Here is a 23,050-nt window from a genome sequence, read left to right on the forward strand (position 1 = left end):
TTCTAAGTAATTCACAATTGAGATGATGGTAGTAGTCAGAAGAATCCAAACAATACGGATAACCAATCCTCGTCTAAAACATTCAGAAATTTAATCTCGAATACCTTTTAGTTGTTCCCTTTTTCCGTTTTTTCAGTTACTTTTCTTCTTGTTGCTGTGTAACTCCAAATCCATTTTTAATTATTTCAGAATACTGTCCCCATTTTAAGTGCTATATAAAGGTTCTGACTTGTGCGACCTTTTCCAGCTATATCTTCTCGAACTCTATTAATACGTATTCTCAAAGAATTCATAATACTTTTGTGATGCATTGTTTCCATTTCAAGATATGAAGCTTTTATATATCTTACTAAAGATCATTTTTGAAAATATCCACACACTTCATATGAATGTGGTTTTTCCCTAGTGTGAGTTCCACGTGTTTTCCCCTCTCTCTTTCTCATTTCCTCTATTCATTTTTATATGGCTGTCCAACGCCAAGTCTTCTTTTCTTTTGCTTTTTAAAATTTAGATTCATATTATTTTGTGTGTGACATTACTTTCTAATTATATTCGATTAATCATTTAAGGGTTTTCAGTATAATTATTACAGGGCCCCGACAATATTTTTCGGACATTTTGAAAAAATACTTCAAGGTGGTTACTAGTGCCAAAAACCTTTGAGATTGTAAGTATGTAGTTGAGAAGTGAAAATCCACCACTAATGTAAGCATTTTTTAGTTGTGCTTTGATAATTTTAGGTTTTTTTTGTGATTTTTGCGAAAACTTGCGCGACACTATTTTTGGACATGACAAAATATCCTATTTTATTAAGAGCTATGCTCCTGTATATGTTGCTCCTGCCCAGATATGGCAACAGTATTCCATCCTTGGCCGTACTTGGCTTTTATATAGAGAGAGAATTGCATCAGTAGTGAGATATCTTCTGGAGCGGTAGAAGGATCCCACCATCTTTCCAGCGACCTTGGCAACAGACTTGATATACGTGTTCCATTTCAGATCAGGAGTAAAGGTCAAACCCAGAAGCTTGTCAAAACACGGGGCCTCACCCAGACGAGAGCCATACATCACAATTGATGCCAGCTGGGGATCAGAGCGTTGATGATGTAAGGATAGGAGTTTGGTTTTGGATGCATTAAAGGTAACTAGCCACATCTTCCCCCACTGAACCACGCGCTCGAGATCAGAGGAGAGAGAATCCGAGAGAACTTCGTCATTTACAGCCTTTGATGTGTTGCCGTAGATGGTCGTGTCATCAGCATAGATGTCAACGAATGATTTAAGTATGTGTTTAGGGAGGTCATTGATGTAGATCAGGAAGAGAGTTGGGCCCAGTATTGACCCCTGAGGGACTCCAGCATTTATATTGCAGGCCTCCGATTTTTGTCCATCTACCACTACTCTTATGCTCCTGTATATGTTGATGTATGCAAATTTTCTGCGTGTACTCATTAGAATCTGTTGTCATCATTAGAATCAATTATCTGTTCTATTCTACTGGCAAAACAAATAAGTTTAATGAGTTAAAATGCATTCAAAAGAAGTCGTTTGGCACGGACGAATCAGGAAGATACCCTCAGCATCGGAAGGATCGCCATTGATTTGAAGCTGTCGAAATCAGCGGTCGAATACGTGCTGAAGACAAACTCTGAGCGGAAAAAGAAGAGAGGATGGAAAAGATCAATTGGCAAGAGGACTGAAAGGAGAATGAAGAGGATTGTGACACGGCTTTTGTACATCTGGAAGTTCCAGCAAGAAAAGTGAAGGAGAAATGTGAATTGGATGAAAACGTCCGAACAGTACAAATAATGCTGTATAGGATTGGTTTGCAGCATGCAAAGGCCACGAAAAAAATTACACTAACAAATAAATACAAATGAGGAAAACTGCAGGGTGCTAAAATTTGGTTAATAAAGCATGTTAACTTGAAGAATATTTAATCTACTGATGAGAAGCGTTTCAATTTTGATAGGCCCGATGGACTGTGTATTTGGTCGAGAAGCAGTGCACCTGTTGCGCTGAACAAACGACAGATGGGAGGATAATGATGAGTTATGGTTTGCGGTATAATCTTTGCTAATGGAAATATATGGCTGAAGTGGCTAAAAGGACGGCAGAACAGCGAAAGCTACAAACAGTTGCTAGGTGTGAAACTTGAATGTGTACGCACTCGAACAAGCTTCATAGCAAATAATAATAAATGGCATTTTTTGCTGATATATAAATGTTTTATTTCTAAAACGGTAAACTTTATTAACCCATTATCATTTTTGTTCTTTTAAAGAAACGTTTTTATTTGCAGTCAGTTTTATATCCCGAAATCCGAAAACAGGAGAGACATAGAAATCTTCTCAAATTGTGGATTTTTTTCTATCTACCACATGGTGTTGCACCGGCTCCTCAGGTAACCGCAGATCTTAGGGTGGCTAGCAAAACGGTTGTACAGGCCCATCATCCGCGGGTAGTTGTTAAACATATTTGGGTAGTCCCTGTACATGTTTTCCATGCAACAATAGAACATTATGTCACACCACATCATCTGAAAAATGAACAAGAAATATATAAATAGTTTTTGTAAAAAAACATATCAATATAAGTTTTTTTTTTACACAGTGATCATCACTTATCAAGGCCCGGAAGCCACTCAGGGATAAGGGTTATTGCAAGTACATTACGTTTAAAATATAAGTTAAAAATATAATCTTTTTAGATAAACAGATTTTTAAAGTAAAAGTTAATATACATTTTATGAGTTTAAAATGTAGGTTTGGGAGAATAATTGTTTAAAATCGAAGAGCTAAAAAGCTCTATAAAGCATGGATCATTAGCGCCGAATTGTCTGATCGGCTGGAGGATTGTGCAATTAAATACGATTGTAGAATAAAACATTATATATATATGCATATATATATGTGTGTATATATATATATGTATATATATGCGTGTGTGTGTTTATATGTAAGTATGTTCGAAATGTGAAATGGCAGACTCTGACACCTGACACAGACATTCTTGAAAAGGCTGGGTGTTTTAGCATCGCAGTAATAGTGATGAGGAACCGGTTGCGCTGGGTAGGTCACGTGGTTTGGATGTGAGCCTGTCGAAGCAGTTGTTTTACGGGAAACGTCCTCAACATCGACCAAAAAAGCCTTTCAAGCAGTGCATTAAGGACGATCTTAAAGCTTTTAAGACTCCTGTTCCGAACCGATTGACCCTGGCAGAACGCCGGCCTGAATGGAATGAAGCTAGTTGGAGGGGGTTCTGAATGTTTTGCAACGAAGAAAATTACTCATACTGAACTCAAGAGAAGCCGTCGAAAGGAGAATGTGTCGGTTTTGCCCATTGAATTGAAGAGCTGGGAATGTGAGGCTTGTAATCGCGTGCTCTTCTCAAAAGCAGCTTACATTAACCATAAAAAAAAACACTTGCTACGAGCAAAGTGAGCAAACACAAACGGAGCCAGAAGTAAAACAAGTTTTAACGAACAACTGTGTCTGCCATATGTGTGGCAGACTGTGCAAGTCTAATGCTGGCCTGAAAAATAATCTTCGGGCTCAGGGACGGGGTTTAGGTGTCGCTGAAGATTGACCAAATAACTATGATGACGTTGGTGGGGAGTATTGGGATGGCTAACGTCTGTAAAGACGATGCAATTAGTATATATATATATATATATATATATATATATATATATATATATATATATATATATATATTGTGTACAGAAAGTAGATCGGTGAGACAAATCATTGGTACCGTCGGTTTCAAGCCCGATAATAAGGACCGTTTAAGGTATTTTTATCAAGCTCTCTTCAGCCAATATCCGTCTATTTTATAACCGGTTATAAAATAGACGGATGTTGGCTGAAGAGAGCTTGATAAGGATACCTTAAACGGCCCTTATTATAGGGCTTGAAACCGACGGTACCAATGATTTGTCTCATCTAACAACTTTCTGTACACAAAATATAAATATGCTCTTACATTTCGGATTTTCCTTTTAATTGAGCACTCTGCTTGATTTCTTTTTCCAAAAGAACAAATCATATATATATATATATATATATATATATATATATATATGAATATTTAAATATTTATCTATTAATAATCATATGCAGAGGTATAGATATTTCAGATACAAGTAAAATAAATTTATAAAATAATTATTTACATGATTTTCAAAGAATTTAACTTAAGTAACATTCTGTAAAAATCGTCTCTGATATGATTTGGTTTTCATTTCTATCACGAACATCATCAGTTCTTCTACCGTAAATTTTCTTCTGTGTTCGTTGTTATATTCTTCCTGAGATTTTGTAATTTGGGAAGGATATTTTAAAAAGTAATTCCTAGTTTATCATTCAGTCATAATCTAAACGAGTCGTTTAATTAATTAATTTATGATAGAATTTGATTAAAGATAAATATTTTTCACTACTAAAAAGGTAAAGGATTATTTGAATACCAATTTATATAAGGGGATAAGTAGATTCACCATTTTGAGTGAACTTTTCCTAATTCAACAATTTACTAGACTTAACAAATACATAAAAGAGTGAATTAAATTTGAATTTACATCATATAGCACACATTTATTGTGTGAAGAGCGTCAGGATTCATATTGTTCTGATTCACTTGTCTTTCTGGTCTTGGTCTCGGACAGACAAGTACATAAAAACAATATAAATTAAGACTCTCGTTCAACATCCATCAAGACTGATGCTCTCAAATTTTAACATCATAGTAAACAACCAAACATTAGAAGAAATGGAACAGTTCTACGACCTTGTGAGCATCCTAATATCTGTTTCCACATGCAAGAATGGCGTTGAGAACAGGATTATGACAGTTCACTTCACCTTTGTTCCACTCAATTGCAGCGTATTCAACAACCATGCACTTACGATGACTACCAAAATAATGGCATTTCAGACACTAGTCCTCTTCACCATCCTGCACGCATATGAGAAGTGGATGCTGTATAGAAACGATATAAAAAAATCTGGAACTGTTCCAGCAAACTAAACTAAGACAAATTTTGAAAATACACCACTAATACTGAAGTCCGAACACGAGCCTCATTGACCAGCGTTGAGGCCACCATCATACAATAACGCTTCTGCTGGGCAGGACACATCTAAAGAATAGATAATTGAAGGCTCCCGAAGAAAATGCTGTATTGAGAACTGACCTTAGATACAAGGCAACGGGGAGCCTAAAAAATGTGCTAAAAAGACCAACTTAAGCGCACTTTGGCTCTTACAAATATCGACTCATCCTCGTGAGAGGAAAATTCCTGGGACTGGAAAACGTGGAGAGATGCAGCATATAATGTCGCAAAGGAACAAACAATTGAATTAGGGAATACATATAAATCCGACTCGTACCATATTTTTTAAGTGCGAATGAAATCCAATTATTTGTGTTTGTTCCAAAACCACGCATTTTTATTATATTTTATTATATTTCCAAAGTCTTTTCACACATAAATGCTTTACAAAAGTTTCTGTTCCTCCACCACCTAACGTATTGACACTACCATATTCCCCGGCTCGCAACTTGCTTCTTCCCTCGACCACGTGGTATATTATTTCCCATTTTCTAGTGACGGAAACTTGCGCACATTTTCTTTTCAATTTGTATAGGTGCTTTAACTGCTTTTTATTTTCACTAGCCAGAAATCGTTCGGATGCTGCGTATTCTCTCAAACACGCTCTGTTACAGTAAAGTATTAAATCTAATTACGTTTTTATTATGAACTATCAGGCCACCCGGCGTAGCCCAGTCGTAAACTACGCATAAATATTATATTTTGATCAATGCAGAATTGTTATTTATTTTAAACAGAAATATCGTAGGTAGTAAATGTGTATTAAATTCGTTTAAAAAACTATGTAAAGACGAAGGAAACTGAGACATGTGCATACCTCTATCATATTGTTTCTATACAGTTCACTTCTTGTGAGTAAACACTACAAACGTCTACGGCTCCGATTTTCAGATTTCTCAAGCAAACACGCTCTTTCGTAATTTGTCTCATTATCTTTTCTTCATTGGGAGTTTTCTTGCGAATCATTATTAATGATTGCTTACTAACAATAACAAATAGCAAGTGACCCGAAGGACATCACGTGCCTTCCAGATTTCCAGTAGTTCAGATAGGCAAAAAAACTTGCACTATACATTGTGTATTCTTCAATGAACCGACACACACACACACACACATACACACACACACACATATATATATATGCATATATATATATATTCTGTGTAAGTATACTTTGATAATTATGTTTCTGTTTGAAGATGATATAATAAAATTATGGGGTGTTCGTTCGCACCTGACCTCTATAGAATGGAAATATGTCACAAACTTTAACAAGGTTTTTTTTTTAATATAGATCCACAGAATATTGTGATAAGTGTTTCAGTATGAACAGGTATAGTCTAATAAATTATGCGATTTATCTATTTTTACTTTCAACATATGTTGCTTTGGTTTTGATACCCCCAAATTCAACTCAAATTTACAACACTTCCTTTTCATAACCTATCATACTTTCATAAATCAAGCTCTTTTTGAACCCAGTCAACGACGTATACTTTTGCTAGTATATATATATATATATATATATATATATATATATACATATATATATATTCCAGGAAGAAAGACAAAAAATGAATTTCAACAAGGGTCATTCATAGTACCCAATCAAAGAGAAAAAAATTATATATTTTTTATTCTTTATGTAATATCTTGCCACAATGTGCAGAGCGTTCGATCATATTTGATTTCATAAGGCAAGAAAAATTCAAATAAAAAATTAACATGGTTCCAGATCTTTTCAAGTTTTGAGGAGAAGAAAAATGCAATGACAGGCAAGAAGCAAAAATTTAGAACTTTAACATTTGCTTCTCGCCAGTCATGGTATTTTTTCTATCCTCAAAAATTTTAAAAGTCTGGAAACTTTTGACTTTTTGTATTTTAATGTCTCTTGCCTGATGAAATCAAATATAATGTAAACAGTCTGCACAAAGTAGCAAGATATAACTATATTCACATAAAGAATATATATACATATATGCATATATATGTATATATAAATTTAAAAATATATACGTATATATGTATATACATAAAGAATATATATACATATATATATGTATATATGTATATACATAAAGAATATATATGTATATATACATGTATATATGTATATATACATGTATATATGTATATATATTCTTTATGTAAATCTATTTACATAAAGAATATATATATATATATTTATATATATATATATATATATATATATATATATATATATATATATATATATATAAACAAATATTTTTACCACACACACTCAAGGTTGAGTCTCCTCTTTTTCTTACAGTATTATATTATCATACGTCTTTTTCTATCTAAGCAAGGAACTTCTACTTATTCGTAAGAGTGTATAAACTAAAGAGAAACGGTTTTAACACTATTTATTTTCGCATAACTAAACAGATCTGTGAAAAAATCTACCGAGATTTTGGACGAGATGTTTTACATGAAAAATAATCGATTGATCTTGAAATATAACTATACCGCTATTTAACATTTATTGAGCTTCCAAACCAAGAAAATTGTTATACGCAACGAGTGAAATATAATGGGAAAAATGTATTTTACCAACAACATACACACACACACACACGCACACATATATATATATATATATATATATATATATATATACAGTGAATAAATAACAACATACAATATTCCAAAATTAATGATATAGACCATCTTATTATTTATTCCTTTAATTCAGTTGAAATTTACAATTATTGACAGTATCTGTTTTCTAGTACAAAATACTGCAATTATTATAGCAACCATTGAATATATTATACTCTTAACTCATCAGAAAAAAATAGCAACACTTACTTCGTCGAAAGGAATAAATTTCAGTTTGACATGATTAAAACCCGAAAATCGAAGAGAAGCTGTAAATACCCTATAATATGTTTCCATTACGCCACACACACACACACACATATATATATATATATATATATATATATTTACTGATATATATATATATATATATATATATATATATATATATATATATATATATATACATACATATCAGTATATATTAAATATTTTTAAATCCTACATATATTAGTGTTTGATGCTTACTCAATGAGTGACGGATGACAATTCCTTCAGGTGTGAAGATTGGAATCCAGTAATGAAGTTAGCTTTAACTACATTTACTCCCAGGCCACTAAATTATTACTACGAGAATGAAAGGAAATATGAACTAATAAACACTCAATTAGGGCACAGGTAATTAGACAATCTAGAATGTTCCAACGATGTAAGTCATGAACGGTACATAAACGCTCTCTCCCTGTCTGTCTGTCTGTCTATCTGTCTGTCTGTCTGTCTCTCTCTCTGTGTCTCTCTCTCTGTATATATATATATGTATATATATATATATATATATAATGATTTACTATGAAAGTTTTTAAATACGTACAGATACAAGTATTTCATCCTGTCAGGAATTATCAGTGCAGTGTGTCACGATTAACGCCTGCCGGGAGATTCGAACCCGGATACAGAAGCCATCTCTGACTCTATGAGCAAGGAATAAATTCATCCGGTCACCGTCAATCGCAAAAAATATCGTGGAAATTTAAACATTAATATTTAAATGTTTTTAACGTCTGTCAGAGTGATCCAATCATTATATGACAATCTGTGCATGCGAGCTTAAGTGACCGACATTATTTATGTAGAAATATATTTTCTTATAATATATACCAATTCCTATTTAAGAAGCTCAATATAATTACAGACCAATATAGTGAATAAATGACAAAAACTATACCAATAAATCATGATGTTGACCATCTTATAATTTATTTTTAAAATGGCGTAAAGGAAACATATCAAGGCCATATTAATGCCATTATAGATTCACTGACTGATATTATAATTAAGTGATTGATTTTGCACTACGAAACAGATAGTGTCTCTCTCAACTGTGCCACGGGCCCCGAAATTGATAGAGACGTTGAATCCCTACGGTTCCAGATGAGAATTATCTGAAGATAGCGGTTTCAATCCTACCCAAAGTAGGCCAGAGGTTTATCTGGCCAAAAACCTGGTGATACGACAACAACTACGGATGAAAGTGACTGCTAAGAATGCAGTTAGGAGATTCGAAGTTCCTATCTGTCATGGTTACCACCTGATGAGGGCCTGAGGAATAGTTGGCCGAAACGTCGTGAAACAACAACTAATACAGATGAGAATAATAGTCCGGAATAAAAAAATTAATATGAATAATACTCATCTCAATAATGAATTCCAATTAAAATAATATAGAAACAGATACTGTCAAGTATTGAAAGTCTACCTTAATTAAAGGAATACATTATAAGATGATCAATATCATGAACTTTTGAATATACTCTTCTGTCATTTATTCATTATATTGCTCCGTAATTACATTAAACTTCTTAAATAAGGTTTGGTATATATTATCAGAAAATATATTTCCACGGAAATATATATATATATATATATATATATATATATATACCCAAGATGGCCGATCTGTAATAACGTGGGAATGGAATTTCTTTTCCCAAACGAAAGCACCAAGTTTATCATGTACAAAATTAACTGTTTTTTTTTGTTGTAAATTCGGATGGAAATCATATCTGAGGAGTTGATAAGAAAGAAAAGTCTTATGAAAACATAAATTCATTAAATTGTCATCCCATTGACGAAACGGTTGTAATGAAAGGGATCCAAGATGAAGTAAACATAAAAGAAAAATGTAAGTCTTTCAATTTCAATAACATTTTGTACTATATATATATATATATATATATATATATATATATATATATATATATATATATATTGGGCTGAGCATATTGGGAAAATATATTCAAACTGCTATTAGCATATTAAGCGATGCTCTTTGTGTAAAAAAAATCGAACTTAGGTATTTGGATGGTGTCACAACATCGGTAATTCACTAGCCGCACCAGCCGTATTCGTGTGACAGGTTTCGATCCTGGTTTGAGGTAGTTGCCTATCTAACCGCACTATGATTGAGATAAACAGTATTGCATGTGCATCACTCACACACACTCTCTCTCTCTCTTTTCCCCCTCTCTCTCCATATATATATATATATATATATATATATATATATATATATATATATATATATATATATATATATAGGAAATTTATTACTGTGAGTCCAGAATGAGTTTACAAATTATTTCAGCTAGAGGAAAATCCTCAACGAGAGGAAAAATCCAACTAGCATTGTCAGAGTTCATAGATGGACTAAGTTATAAAATCAAATAAGAATGGAAAAATCGTAGATGAAGGGGAGTTAGAAAAAAGGGGGGAGTGGTAGGGAGAGGACGTTGGAATTTAAAGTAGTAGGAGTGTATACAATAAGAGAGGGGTTTATAATTAAATATTAATTAATTGTAAATTTTTATATACGTTTTTTTTAGTTTATAACGGTTTAAAATTAAAAGACGCTACTTTTATTTATAACGGCATAAGTAACAGTTACTTTAAAGGATCACCATGGCAACAGGTTGGAGAGTTAATGTTAGTGAAGGAACGGGTTGAAAATGGGGTTTAAAGTGATTAAGCCGGGCGGGGAGAGATTGAAAGATATTTATTGTTTATAAAATGGAAAGAAAAAAAAAGGAAAAATAAATTAATGAATTATACTTTACAGGTTTATTTTGATAGTGTAATGATAGGTAAGAGTATCAGTAAGTAAATAAAATAAATTAAAAATTAAGATATTAATAAATAATTGTTAGTGATAAGTAAATAAAATACGCACACACACACACACGTAAATACACATACACGCGTACACCTGTACAATGTACGGAGACACATCAATGGGGGGGAGAACACATGCCTAAGTATATATATAAAAAACACAGATACGTAACATAAAAATAAATAAACATATATACATACATATACATGCGTACACATATATACACACATATATATACATATATATATATATATATATGTATATTCTGGACTGTCAAATACAAAAATAATTTACATGATACGAACCTGATCTCCCATGAACCATTGGTTTCCGCCATTTCGCATGCATAAACTCCTCTCCATGAAGGGCATGATCCTGTTGAAAGTGTTCATATATCTCCAGTACATATAGTTCTGGCAAAAAATAAACACATTAAAATCAGATCTATGTAAAATAGATATAAATAATATGAACATTTTTTTTAAAAAGATGTTTGTGTTAAATAGTTGGTTTTTACATTTAGTATGATATCCCAAGGCTGCTCTGAATAGATCAGCCTATTTGACCAAGATGGTCATCAAGACAGTTCCTTGCCCTTCCTCTGTCCCGGATCTGGCTTTCTGTTACCTTTTTTCCTTTCATTATCTCTAGAAAAACGTGAGAGGTTTTCGTTGTGAGTAAATGAGGAGATGAAAGAGATGGTAACGAGATGCATGGACACAAGAGGACTCTCATCGGGCGTTTCAGAATTTGTTGGAACGGTACAATTCAATTGTAGCCAAAGGAGATTACTTCGAAGGGGACTATAATCTAATGTGTGTACTGCTTATACAGAAACATTTAGAAAGTTTTTGAAGCACCTCGTATTTTAGATTTTGAAATATGTTTTATTTTTATCCACACGCTGTTCATTCTAGACAAAGATCACACATTTTATAATGGACTAGCCTGGATGCCTGGTGTTTCCTGGGAGCCTGAAAGTGTGTGCAAGGAAAAAAAAGTTAAAAAACCTAAATAAATTAGTACTCACGCGAAACAGCAGGGCACAAAATGTTTTGAATAATAATAATAATAATAATAATAATAATAATAATAATAATAATAATAATAACAACAACAACAAAGACTTTCGCTGGTGAGGACTACTATTGGTCGTAACCAGTTATACAATCTAATTTATGCAATTTAAAAACGTTATCTTTCATCTAGCAATTAATGATATTGATATAAAATTTTCAATGATTTTTGTTAAGTGCAACAGAATGTACATTACATAAAATAAATCCAAGGTAATTTTTTGATTCAATTTAAATTAAATTTTTATTCCTTACTTTGTAAAATTTATAAAAGTGCACTTTTATGATAAATAAATTTAAAATTGAATCTTGCACCTTTATTTTTAAAGGATATAGTAAAAACATTTTGTTTAACAATTTTCCTGCCTTGGATGAAATGTTTTTCTAACTTGTAAATAAAAAGAGTAGGCAGGCTCGAACCCGTAATGCGCCGGAGGAAAAGGAGGTGAAAACAAGCAAACTGTCCTATCGATGCGTCCACAGCGATCGTGACGTCACGAACGGTCGAAATCACGTCTTTAATGCGACATCGTTGAGGCGACGTTTGAATGATTTTCAAAAATATCTACGAAAGAAGTGATCACTTCTTGTAGAAAACGGCACAGTTGAGAATTACAGAATAAATGTTTTTTGCCAAACCTTAGATATTTGTCGTCCGGAACATCGGTCTTTTATACTATATTAATTTTGTCTCGGTCCGACGGTGTCAAACGTTTTTGATAGACATACAGACGACCATACACCCACATATACACACCGTTGTGTCTTTAATATTATAGTTTTCCGTGCTTCAATAGTTTGACATGTGTATATTTTTTCATAAAATTAAAATTAAGAAATACATATGCATGCTAAGACTTATATTAATTTTTTTTTTATGAGAAGTTAATGACGGGAAAACGCTACCGGTATTGAAACAGTGAGTGTAAAGCCTTTATAGTAAAAGGAATCCATGACAACGGTGATTATATAAAGATAGTTAATCGTTAATTATGACAAATGATACTTACATCATAATTGCAGTTCATTACACTAGATCCTCCCATCATTCCTCCGGACCTCATCAGCATGTCACCGGATCCCATCATACCGCCAGATCCCATCATGCCTCCAGATCCCATCATTTTACCGGATCCCATCATTTGACCGGATCCCATCATTTTACCGGATCCTACCATGTTGGCACTCACTATACCACCATCATTCCAGTTGTACTTGAATGAAAAAATATATAAATTAAAAAAAAAAACTTGATGGTTTTCTTCTATCAAAAGAAAAAAAAACAAAAGTAATTGACGCACTGTGAAAGGTTGGAAGTCTACGAATTGATAAATACTGAATACAAAAATGTTTATGAAAAAAATAATTTTTTTATAGTCTGAAACCATATCAATAATGCAGAAAAAAGAAAGTAGAAAGAAGCATCATTCTAAACTGAGGTAATCTTGTTCTGTTTATAGAGAGTGGTCGGTAAGCTTAGAATCTAGACCATCGCTAATAAAAGTAAATCTTTACGACCCCCCCCCAAAAAAATGCTGTCTTCCCGTCCACCCTGATAGGATTTGAACAAATACACATTAGAACAAAAGTTATTGACAGCATAAAAAGCGTTTGAGCAAAGATTAACTTTATAATCATCTACTTATATGAGATTCTATGAAATTCTTGTAAATTCCGTCGTAATCCGTTGTTGGTAATATATATATATATAAAAAAGGATAACAATTCACATCGTTGTTCGAAAATAATAGAATGTTATGGGCATGTTTAATGTAATCAAAACATTCTGCAGCGTTCAGTGAATGAAAATTTGAGAATGATTTACATCTGAGTAGCAAATGAAATTGCCATTTAGATTACAAATAAATAGAAAATATAGCTTTCATTATTTCCTAGGAAAAGAGTTTTAGGTAAAAAATAAAATCACACAATGAAAAAAATATACATATTTATTTATGGTCCTGGATATGACCTTAAACTATATCCGATGGTGAGGGCCCCAGCTTGCAGGCCTTAGGGAGTGTGGAGCCATCCTTTAATTGCCATTGCTCCCAGGTCCACTCTGACCCGGAGTGGTAGCACCTGTTAGGTTCCCAACTATGGGTTAAATAGAATACGACTTAAAAAACAAATATACTATATTAAAAAATCGTTCTTCAAAATCACCAGATTCGGCATTAAATAAACTGAAAAGGGTTGATATGCCGTAAAACAAAACAACCAACCAACCATATTTATTTATACGCCATGAGCGAAGACTATTAAATATTTGCTCCGGTATTGCTTAGAATAATGAAAGTAAAAAATATTAGTGAGTAATTTACTTTGCTTTTTTTTTCTTTTTTTTTTACACAGTGATCACCACTTATCAAGGCCCGGAAGCCACTCAGGGATAACGGTTATTGCAAGTACATAAAGTTAGTGAGGAGATTTGCTGAAGTGTTTACTTAAGTGGGCGGTTCATTAGGAATTTGTTAACACTGGACTTGAAGACATCCAAGTTGTAGTCCGGAGGAAAGCAGGCAGACGGAACAGAGTTCCACAGGCGTGCAGTTCTAAGAAAGAAGCTTTGTTCATGGAATCCGCGTTTTGATTTAGGCACAGATATAGAGTGGAGGAAATTTTTCACAGTGGATGCTACCACTTCTAAGCGTGCCTTATCTGCAAAACTGAATCGGAGTGGAAAAAGTGCAGCAATTCATGAATTGTATTAAAACCAAAAGAAAATTACCGGAAAAGATGCACGAGGTATAGGCAGATAGAATGGCTGTTCTGTGTTAATGTGTGGGCCTAATGTTTCTTTTCATATAGCAACGTTTTAAATATAGAAATCCTCGTGTTATATATATATATATATATATATATATATATATATATATATATATATATATATATATATCCCATCTGATGAGTAAAGTAAATACCAATGAAAACATACAATCATAACATTGTTATGCCATTAACGAAACGGCTGTAATGGAGAGATACAGGATGAAATAAACAATAGTTATATATAGTTATATAAAACATATATAGTTATAGAAAAATGTAAGTCTGAATTTCAACAAAATTTTGTACTATATATGCTCTGCACTTATAAAATAGATTCATTGAGCTTTACTCGAAATTAACTGTGATTCAGTTTTTATCATAACAGCCTAAACAGGTTAAATGAAAACGGTATACATAGAAATTAACAATATTTCAAAAATAAATATGAAGACACACATACACCCCCCCACACACACATATATATATATATATATATATATATATATATATATATAATTCTTCCATACGTATACATATCTTCATAGAAGTTTATATATAATTGTTAGGTTAATATTTTCCAGATGGGAAGCAACCAATGATTTTTTTTACAAGTTTAATACAAGAGTAATCTGTACCGAAGTAGGGCAATGTATACTTTTTAATTTGTTTTACAGAATCATTAGTATGTAGCTACACATACATGAACATGTTCCAGTCCACCAGTTATAAGTAATTAACCTGTAAAAACGATATTGCTTATACAAAAGAAGTATCCGTTAGGGACTCCACTTCGTATAAGCAGTATCCCCTGAAGAAATCTCTAGTTATTTGTAACTGGCTGACCAAAACACGCTCATGAATGTTTAGCGATATATGTATTCAATAGAAAATATTACACTCACCCTGAAACGTTCGTTCTTCCAATGGTAGTACCTCATGTAATCGTGCAAAATTTCATAGAAGCAGTCACAGATGTAATCACACCTCATCATGTCCATGTTATTGCTTGGATAGAAGCCTACAATAAATAAATATTTATACATTATGTGGGAATGGTTTGAACACGTATTAATAGCACGCAAGCCCGACAGGAAAAATTGTGTTCCACTGCACAATTAGTAGTAAGAAATAAATAAAACTCTTGCGTATCATGAGTATATTTAAAAAAAATATTTTTCTATATTTTATTTGTGAGCCCTGTGAAAGCAAAGTTGGTGCAATAAATACGTCGACATAAAAACGTATTTGATAATAAAATGATACAATATAAAACTATATAAACTTTTGTTCTCTCTAACATTATATTTTCATGCATTTTTGCATATATGGGAATAATTTTAAATTTTTTTGAAAAGTATACGCACGAAAAGGCACAATAGCCGTTTGTTTCTGCATAACGAAACGGATCTGTATTGAATGTAAGGATGGACTGTTTAGCATGATGAATAAATATTTGGATCTTGTAATGTAACAACAGTGTTATTCATTTTAATGACCTAGTTTTATTTTTAAGATACATTGAGCTTCTAAATAAAGAAGCTTGGCATGCACGAAGAGCAAAGTCTAATTAAAAAACATATTTATCAAAACAGCATAAAATAATAATAATTATGTAATAATAATAATAATAATAATAATAATAATAATAATAATAATAATAATCATAATTGTGCGAATGTAAATTTAATTAACTTTCTTGGAGTTACTTATTTGGATTTTACCGTCATTGGATTTACTTTTTACCGGACTATCCATTCACATGAAATCACCTTTTTCTCACCATATTCCCTCTGCTTCACTTTTTGTTATCAAGTAAGATTTTTGACTTACTTGCAGTTTCATCAAATACTTTTGTATGCAAAATCCGATCCCGCATTTTGCTAATTCCTGTCCTATGATGAGAAGGAAAGTGTTTCTCGAAACTCTGCGGATTAAGGACTATACACTTATTAAGTGTTTCCTATTCAGATTAAATATGTTTTTAACTCTTTTTCAAAGTTTTTTTAACATTTTTTATTAACTATTTACTTATATATATATATATATATATATATATATATATATATATATATATATATATATACATAGGTTAATTTCTTTTAAAATACGTTTCATGCACTTCTGATCCAAAATTGAAAATTATACAATATAAAAATAAGGGTTTGTTTTACTGTACACATAGATTCGAAAAAGTTGTCACAAAACAAATATATAACAAATAAATGTTATCAAAGGCAAGATAAGTTACTTTTCTACCAAACTATATATATTTTTCTTGTTTTTATTCAATGTTACATGTTTATTGAATGTTCCAATACATCGGTAAACACTGTATGCTTTTTGAGCTGAATAAACATGTTACATTGAATATAAACACAAAAAATGTATCCAGTTTGGTAGAAAAGTAACTTATCTTGCCTTTGATAACATTTATTTGTTATATATTTGTTTTTTGACAACTTTTTCGAATCTATGTGTACAGTAATACAAACCCAAAAATAATTTTTAAAAATTAAAAATTCTTGAAGCGTCATATACTAGAACCCTTCAAGACACTATAAATAATATCGCATTCGGGAAAAGCAGGAACGTTCTAAAATGTCTTGCGTAGTTCGTATTGGACGAACTTAGTTAACGGTGTCCATACACTTGCTGATTTTAATAGTGGAATTTTCAATCGACTTATATTTTTAATCGATTTTTTTATGGTCTCTATATATTTTAACTTATGTTTTCGTTTTCATTTTAATTCTCATTTTCGCTCCTTCGCACTTTTACTTCAACACCTGATCATGATTTGTGGACTAATCGAAAGCGATTGTGACAGCAATAATTATGGAACTTTTATTAATATATTTGTCTTTTAATACAAAAAATAAAAGATTTACTTGAATATATATATATATATATATATATATATAGTCTTTGAAGTTTTTTAACATTTGAAACTACACAAAAATTACTTTTTATCATTCGTTAAAAAAAAACACTTAGTCAGTAAGTCATTTAATCATTAATATATTTGTCTTTTAATACAAAAAAAAAAAGATTATTCGGAAAATTCGTTGTATTTAATAATATTTACTTGAATATATATATATATAGTATCTAGAATGGAAGGTAGTTTGCTCATTTTCTCACTTAGAATTTTCAGAGTTATTATGTTTTATTACGATTTATATTGAATACGAGAAAGAAAATTACGATTATTTGATTTTAATTTCTGCATATAGAAATTACTTACCATATTCACGTGCGAGATATCTGCAAATGGCCATTGTCTCTGGCATCATAGCGCCATTGTCCATCTGAAGGCAGGGCAAGTACCTGCAAGGAAAATCTGAAACAAAAAAAAGGCAAATCATAATAATTTGGCATTAAACTATTTTAAAATAGAATGACTATTATATAACGAGGGCCGTGTCTGCATGAGACACTTTGGCCGACATCTAGGTGGCAAGTTTGATTCAGACTCATAATTTGTTAGTTGCGTCTATATACTATTCAACTTTAAATATATATTTCGTAGTATTGTAAAAGGTTGCTCTCTCTCTCTCTCTCTCTCTCTATATATATATATATATATATATATATATATATATATATATATATATATACTAGCAAAAGTACCCGTCGTTGACTGGGTTAAAAACAGTCTACAGAAAATGAACTCTGATTCATGAAAGTATGATGGGTTATGAAAAGGAAGGGTTGTAAAGAGATAGCTTCCAATTTGGGGGCATCAAAACCAAAGCAAAATATGATGAAAGTAAAAATAAAATAGATAAATTATTATACACTGAAAAACTTATCACAATATTCGAATTAATTTACTACGAAAACGCATTCTTTTGTGAAATGTACGAAGTGATTTCTATGTTTCGAGATTTTTTGTATGGGCAGTTTTCTTAATAGTACACACATGAAACTGTAACACCCTTACAAGTAATATCCTTCGGTTGCAATGCACTTTTTGTACCGTTCTAACAACTTTTGGAATGCTCTTGTGCAGACCTATCTCATTACTTCTCTGATAACGACAACCTGCCAGGTTTTCCTTAAGCTTAGCGAATAATCAAAATGATAGGGGAAAGGACCGGATTAGAGAGAGGAAATAACTTTCTCGATGCTCAACTCAGCCAAATAGTCGGATCTGTACTGATCACTATTGGAAAAAAACAGTACAACACTTCCGCATCTTCAATTCCTCACGAATAATTGTGTGTACAGTTCCCACACTGACATCAAACTGTGCACATTTTGGCTCTAGAGTTACCCGACAGTCCTTATCATTGATATTTTTTGTTTGAACATTCAACTCTGGTGTTCTGATTTTCTTATTCCTCATACACCTCTCATCATCCCTCAAAGACACCCTATCTTTCTTGAATATCATATACCACGTAAAGACAGATGTTCCATTAATGGAACATGGTCCAAAATCAGGCGGAAGCATTCTATACGTTTCTGTGATATTTTTCGAAGTTGAAAATATGATAATATTGCATATCGTTCTTCTAAAGTTGAGATTATTTTTTTTAATTCACAACCTTTAACAACCAGGCTTTAGTTGGGTGTATTTCAATTCCTGCTTTAACTCTTTAGTTGAACCTGAAATCATAAAAATTGGACAATCATCCCAAAAGATGAACAGTGCCGGCAAAAAAAATATCCGCATTTGTAATTTTTTCAAAGACTGCAAATTTAAGCTAAATTTAATGTAACTGTGTACACAACCTATACCTCAGTTGATTGATCTTTTATTCCTCTCTCTCTCTCTCTCTCTCTCTCTCTATATATATATATATATATATATATATATATTCATATTTTACTTTTAATTTAAATATTCTAGTGTTCACGTCAATTAAAAAAATAACTTCGAATTGAGGAGACATAAAGAACGTCCCCAACAGCAAATTCGCTTAAAAGCAGCTTAAATTATCGCCCCTACATCAGTTTAAAATATCCACCAACGGGCAACAAAGCATCTTTAATCGTAATTGTTGCTGTTACAGGTTATACAACGTAAGATTTAGTCCATATGCCACAACTTTATCTTAGTAATCGTCAGGAGCTCTTAATTTCAACCTTTCTGGTTTATCCAATCTAGAAATCAACGGCAGATTAAAATGTGATGAGAAAACTGTACACAAGACTGTGCAACAGCGTAAATATACCGGCAGTGTTCGAAATGCCCCTACAGCTGCTCGTACTAGAGTTACTTCTAACAGGGAAGACAATGCTATAAAGATCCGCAGTCTAAGAAACAAATTTGAAACGGCTCCCCAAATCCAACAGCAGTGCAATCTTGTTAAAAAGTGCTCTCTTTCTACTGGCAATAACAGATTAAATGAATTTAATTTGCGAGGATATGTTACAAGACACAAGCCAATGATTTCTGTAAAGAACAGAAAGCGCCGTTTTGACTCCGTCAAATGCAATGAAGTTCATGCCGCTTCATATTGGTCCAAAGTGTTTTTTAGCGACGAAAGCAAGTTCAATAAGTTAGGCAGTGATAGTAGGTAGTACATCCGTCAGAGGAAAGACGAAGAATTGTATCGTAGCTGGTCAGTTTCAACCCTGCAATGTGGTGGAGGTTCAGTTTTGGTGTGCGGCATCATTAGTACCAATGTTCCAGGACCTATATTCCCCTTGCAAGGTCGAATTAATTCAACCAAATACATTCATATGTTGAGTGAGCATTTTCTACCTTAATTTGGTCAAAATTTTGATGATAATCCCATCTTCGTGCAGGATAATGCGCCCATTCAAACAGCTGACAATGTGAAGACGTTGCTGGAAGAGCATGATATTCCGTGTTTGGATTGGCCTGCACAATCTTCAGTCTTCAATCCGATCGAAAATTTATGGAATTGCATCAAGCAACAACTACGCAATGAGAAAATTTCAAATGTGGAAGAACTTTGGACAACAATTAAAGAAAAGTGGGATGGCCGTTACCCGGAGTATTGCTGCAGTCTTATTCAAGGAATTCCCAAAAGATTGCAGACTGTCAAATTGTAGGAGGGCTATGCTACTAAATATTAACTAGTTCAGTATGTTCCTGTTGTATTTGTGTTGCATTAATGTCCTTAAGTTACATTTAAATAACAATTTTCTATTGTGCGGACTTTCTTTTTGCCTCCTTAATTTGAAGTTTTTTTTTTTAAATTGACGTAAATATTAGAATATTTCAATTAAAAGTCAAATATGAGCAAGTAAAATTATAGTAGAATAAAAGTTCAATACGATGAGGTAAAGTTAGTTTAAACAGTTACATTAAATTTAGCTCAAATTTGCAGTTTTTGAAAAAGTTACAAGTGCGGGCTTTCTTTTTGCCTCCTGCGTATAACAATCATATACTGAATTTTACAGAGTCTACGACAATTTCCAATGCCTATACAAAAAGTATGGACACTTATCACAAGCACTTCGTATTTCTATAGTTAAACATATGAAATAAAACAAAATGTTTCTTACCATTTCTGCAACGATCCCAGTCGATGAATTCGTATCTCTTGTCCATGTATCTGATGCCGGCCATATGGAACATCATTCGGATACACTCAGCACGACCGCGGCCATTGAAGTAATGGAGGGTGTAGTTAGGCATGGTGAACGAGACGACGAGAGCAACTGTTTGTCAAAAGTGCTTCGATATTCTCTGAGGACGAACAGCGAAGCTAGCTCCATTTTATACCTAATAGTCACACGGATTCAGTCATTAACTCTTTACATTCGGGTACAGATGTGTACACGGTTGCCATCTATTTAATATTATCTAATGTATGGTTATTCTATACTTGTAATTGTGTCTAATTTGATCAAAAAGTGCAAGAAGGATTAATTAAGGGTTTTATTTTCCGGCCGCGAAGCTCAAGACACAAGCATTTTTCGGTTTTCCGAGGTAATAATTATATACGGTCAGTACTTTCGATACGGCCGTTTTCGGAAAGTACTTGCTTGTTTATTGTTGTCAGTGAAATAATTTGAAACGGAAATGTGGGACAGTTAAATCTGAGGAATGCCGAAGGAGTATCCATTTCTCATTTTTTGACGCGAAGAATAAACTCACTGACCTCAAGAATTTGGATGTCAAAATCTAAATGGCTATAAGAAAAGCAAGCTGTCCTAAGTCACGTATATTCTTGATAAGACGATTAAATCGTTTAAATATATAAATAAATGCATATTTTTTTCAATTACACTATACTAGATAGGACTTTCCTTTGTCCGGTGCAAGCTATAACATATTGCCATAAAAACTTCTATCTCTATTTCCTACCTCCCTTGTTTCTCTCTCTCTCTCACTCTCTCTCTCTCTCTCTCTCTTCTCAACTACCCAGCCCGTTCCTTAGAAACAATTCCTGGAAGACTAAACTGTAACAAAATACAGTGAATAACCATAAAAGGGAACATCTCTCTTTGAAAGAGCCCGAGAATATAAATATAAATCGTAATGAAATTAAGTTTTAGCTCTAGCATGGAGCTCATTGATCTAAAACTAACTGAAGTAAATTAAAAAAATGAGACGACTCTCTTTTATATAACAGATGCGTTAAGGAATTAAACAGTATTTTCTTTCCAAATTAGAACAGAGAATTACTAAAAAAAAAACCCTATCATAAAGCCTTACCCAGTTTACCCCCAAAGAGAGTTTTACAATTTAGATGGTATTTATCCAGAGTAACGCCGATGAATAATATAGAAACTTTGAGGGGGTTTGTTTTGTAGTTTGTGACTTTTTACCTGGATATACAAACATACATAGTAAAACTTTAATGGCAAGACACTGTTCTCGGGGTTTTATAGAGGTGTGTCAGTACAACCTGGAATTATGGGTAATTATCCATACAAGTAAACCCTGACTTAATAGTCAAAATCCCGTAGTACTGACAATACAAATAAGATCTTTTAAGTATGGCTTACTGACTCTGGCTTTTACGATGAATAGTGCACTTTCTCGAAGTGATGCTGCCTATAGGAAACCTACTAAGCTAGATACTCCGCTAATCTTGATGGATTCTTGTACTGGAATCCAACAATACGAAGAGATCACAAGAAAGGTATACTATAACATATTTAACTGATCAATTGGGAGAGGGAAATGAATATTCCTTATTTATATATTCATTTAACATTTGAGACGTAAAGATGTAATAGGATTTTCGAATACATATGTACTTCATGTAAATACCATATGTTAGGCCCTAGAAAAGGGATCCTTGGTTTTCGAGAAATTTGACAAGTAAAATGAAACAAAGGACAGGTACATTTTTTTTTACACAGTGACCACCACTTATCAAGGCCCTGAAGCCACTCAGGGTTAAGGGTTATTGCAAGTACATTACGTTA

The 23,050-nt window shown here is 32.7% G+C and overlaps 1 protein-coding gene across 1 annotated transcript; it reads right to left on the bottom strand.

Moving 5' to 3' along the window:
* Positions 1-2,374: 2,374 nt before the first annotated feature.
* On the bottom strand, positions 2,375-21,308 carry LOC145265683 (S-crystallin SL20-1-like). Its single transcript, XM_080121743.1, has 6 exons — positions 21,176-21,308; positions 17,937-18,032; positions 15,595-15,710; positions 12,931-13,134; positions 11,150-11,257; positions 2,375-2,539 (listed from the first exon to the last, which is right to left on the bottom strand). The coding sequence occupies exons 1-6, from the start codon at positions 21,306-21,308 to the stop codon at positions 2,375-2,377; spliced, it is 822 nt and encodes a 273-aa protein (XP_079977869.1).
* Positions 21,309-23,050: the final 1,742 nt, after the last annotated feature.

This window comes from Euprymna scolopes, chromosome 40 (assembly GCF_053919585.1).
Source record: "Euprymna scolopes isolate OS-2025 chromosome 40, ASM5391958v1, whole genome shotgun sequence".
Lineage (NCBI taxonomy): Eukaryota > Metazoa > Mollusca > Cephalopoda > Sepiida > Sepiolidae > Euprymna > Euprymna scolopes.

Bases quoted from the DNA above. Each gene is read 5' to 3' on its own strand.
- LOC145265683 (XM_080121743.1), bottom strand. From the start codon at position 21,308: ATGCCTAACTACACCCTCCATTACTTCAATGGCCGCGGTCGTGCTGAG. The intron at 15,711-17,936 runs GTAAGTAATTTC...TATTTATTGTAG, and splicing joins ATATCTCGCACGTGAATATG to GCTTCTATCCAAGCAATAAC. The intron at 11,258-12,930 runs GTAAGTATCATT...ATTTTTTGCCAG, and splicing joins TAATGAACTGCAATTATGAT to AACTATATGTACTGGAGATA.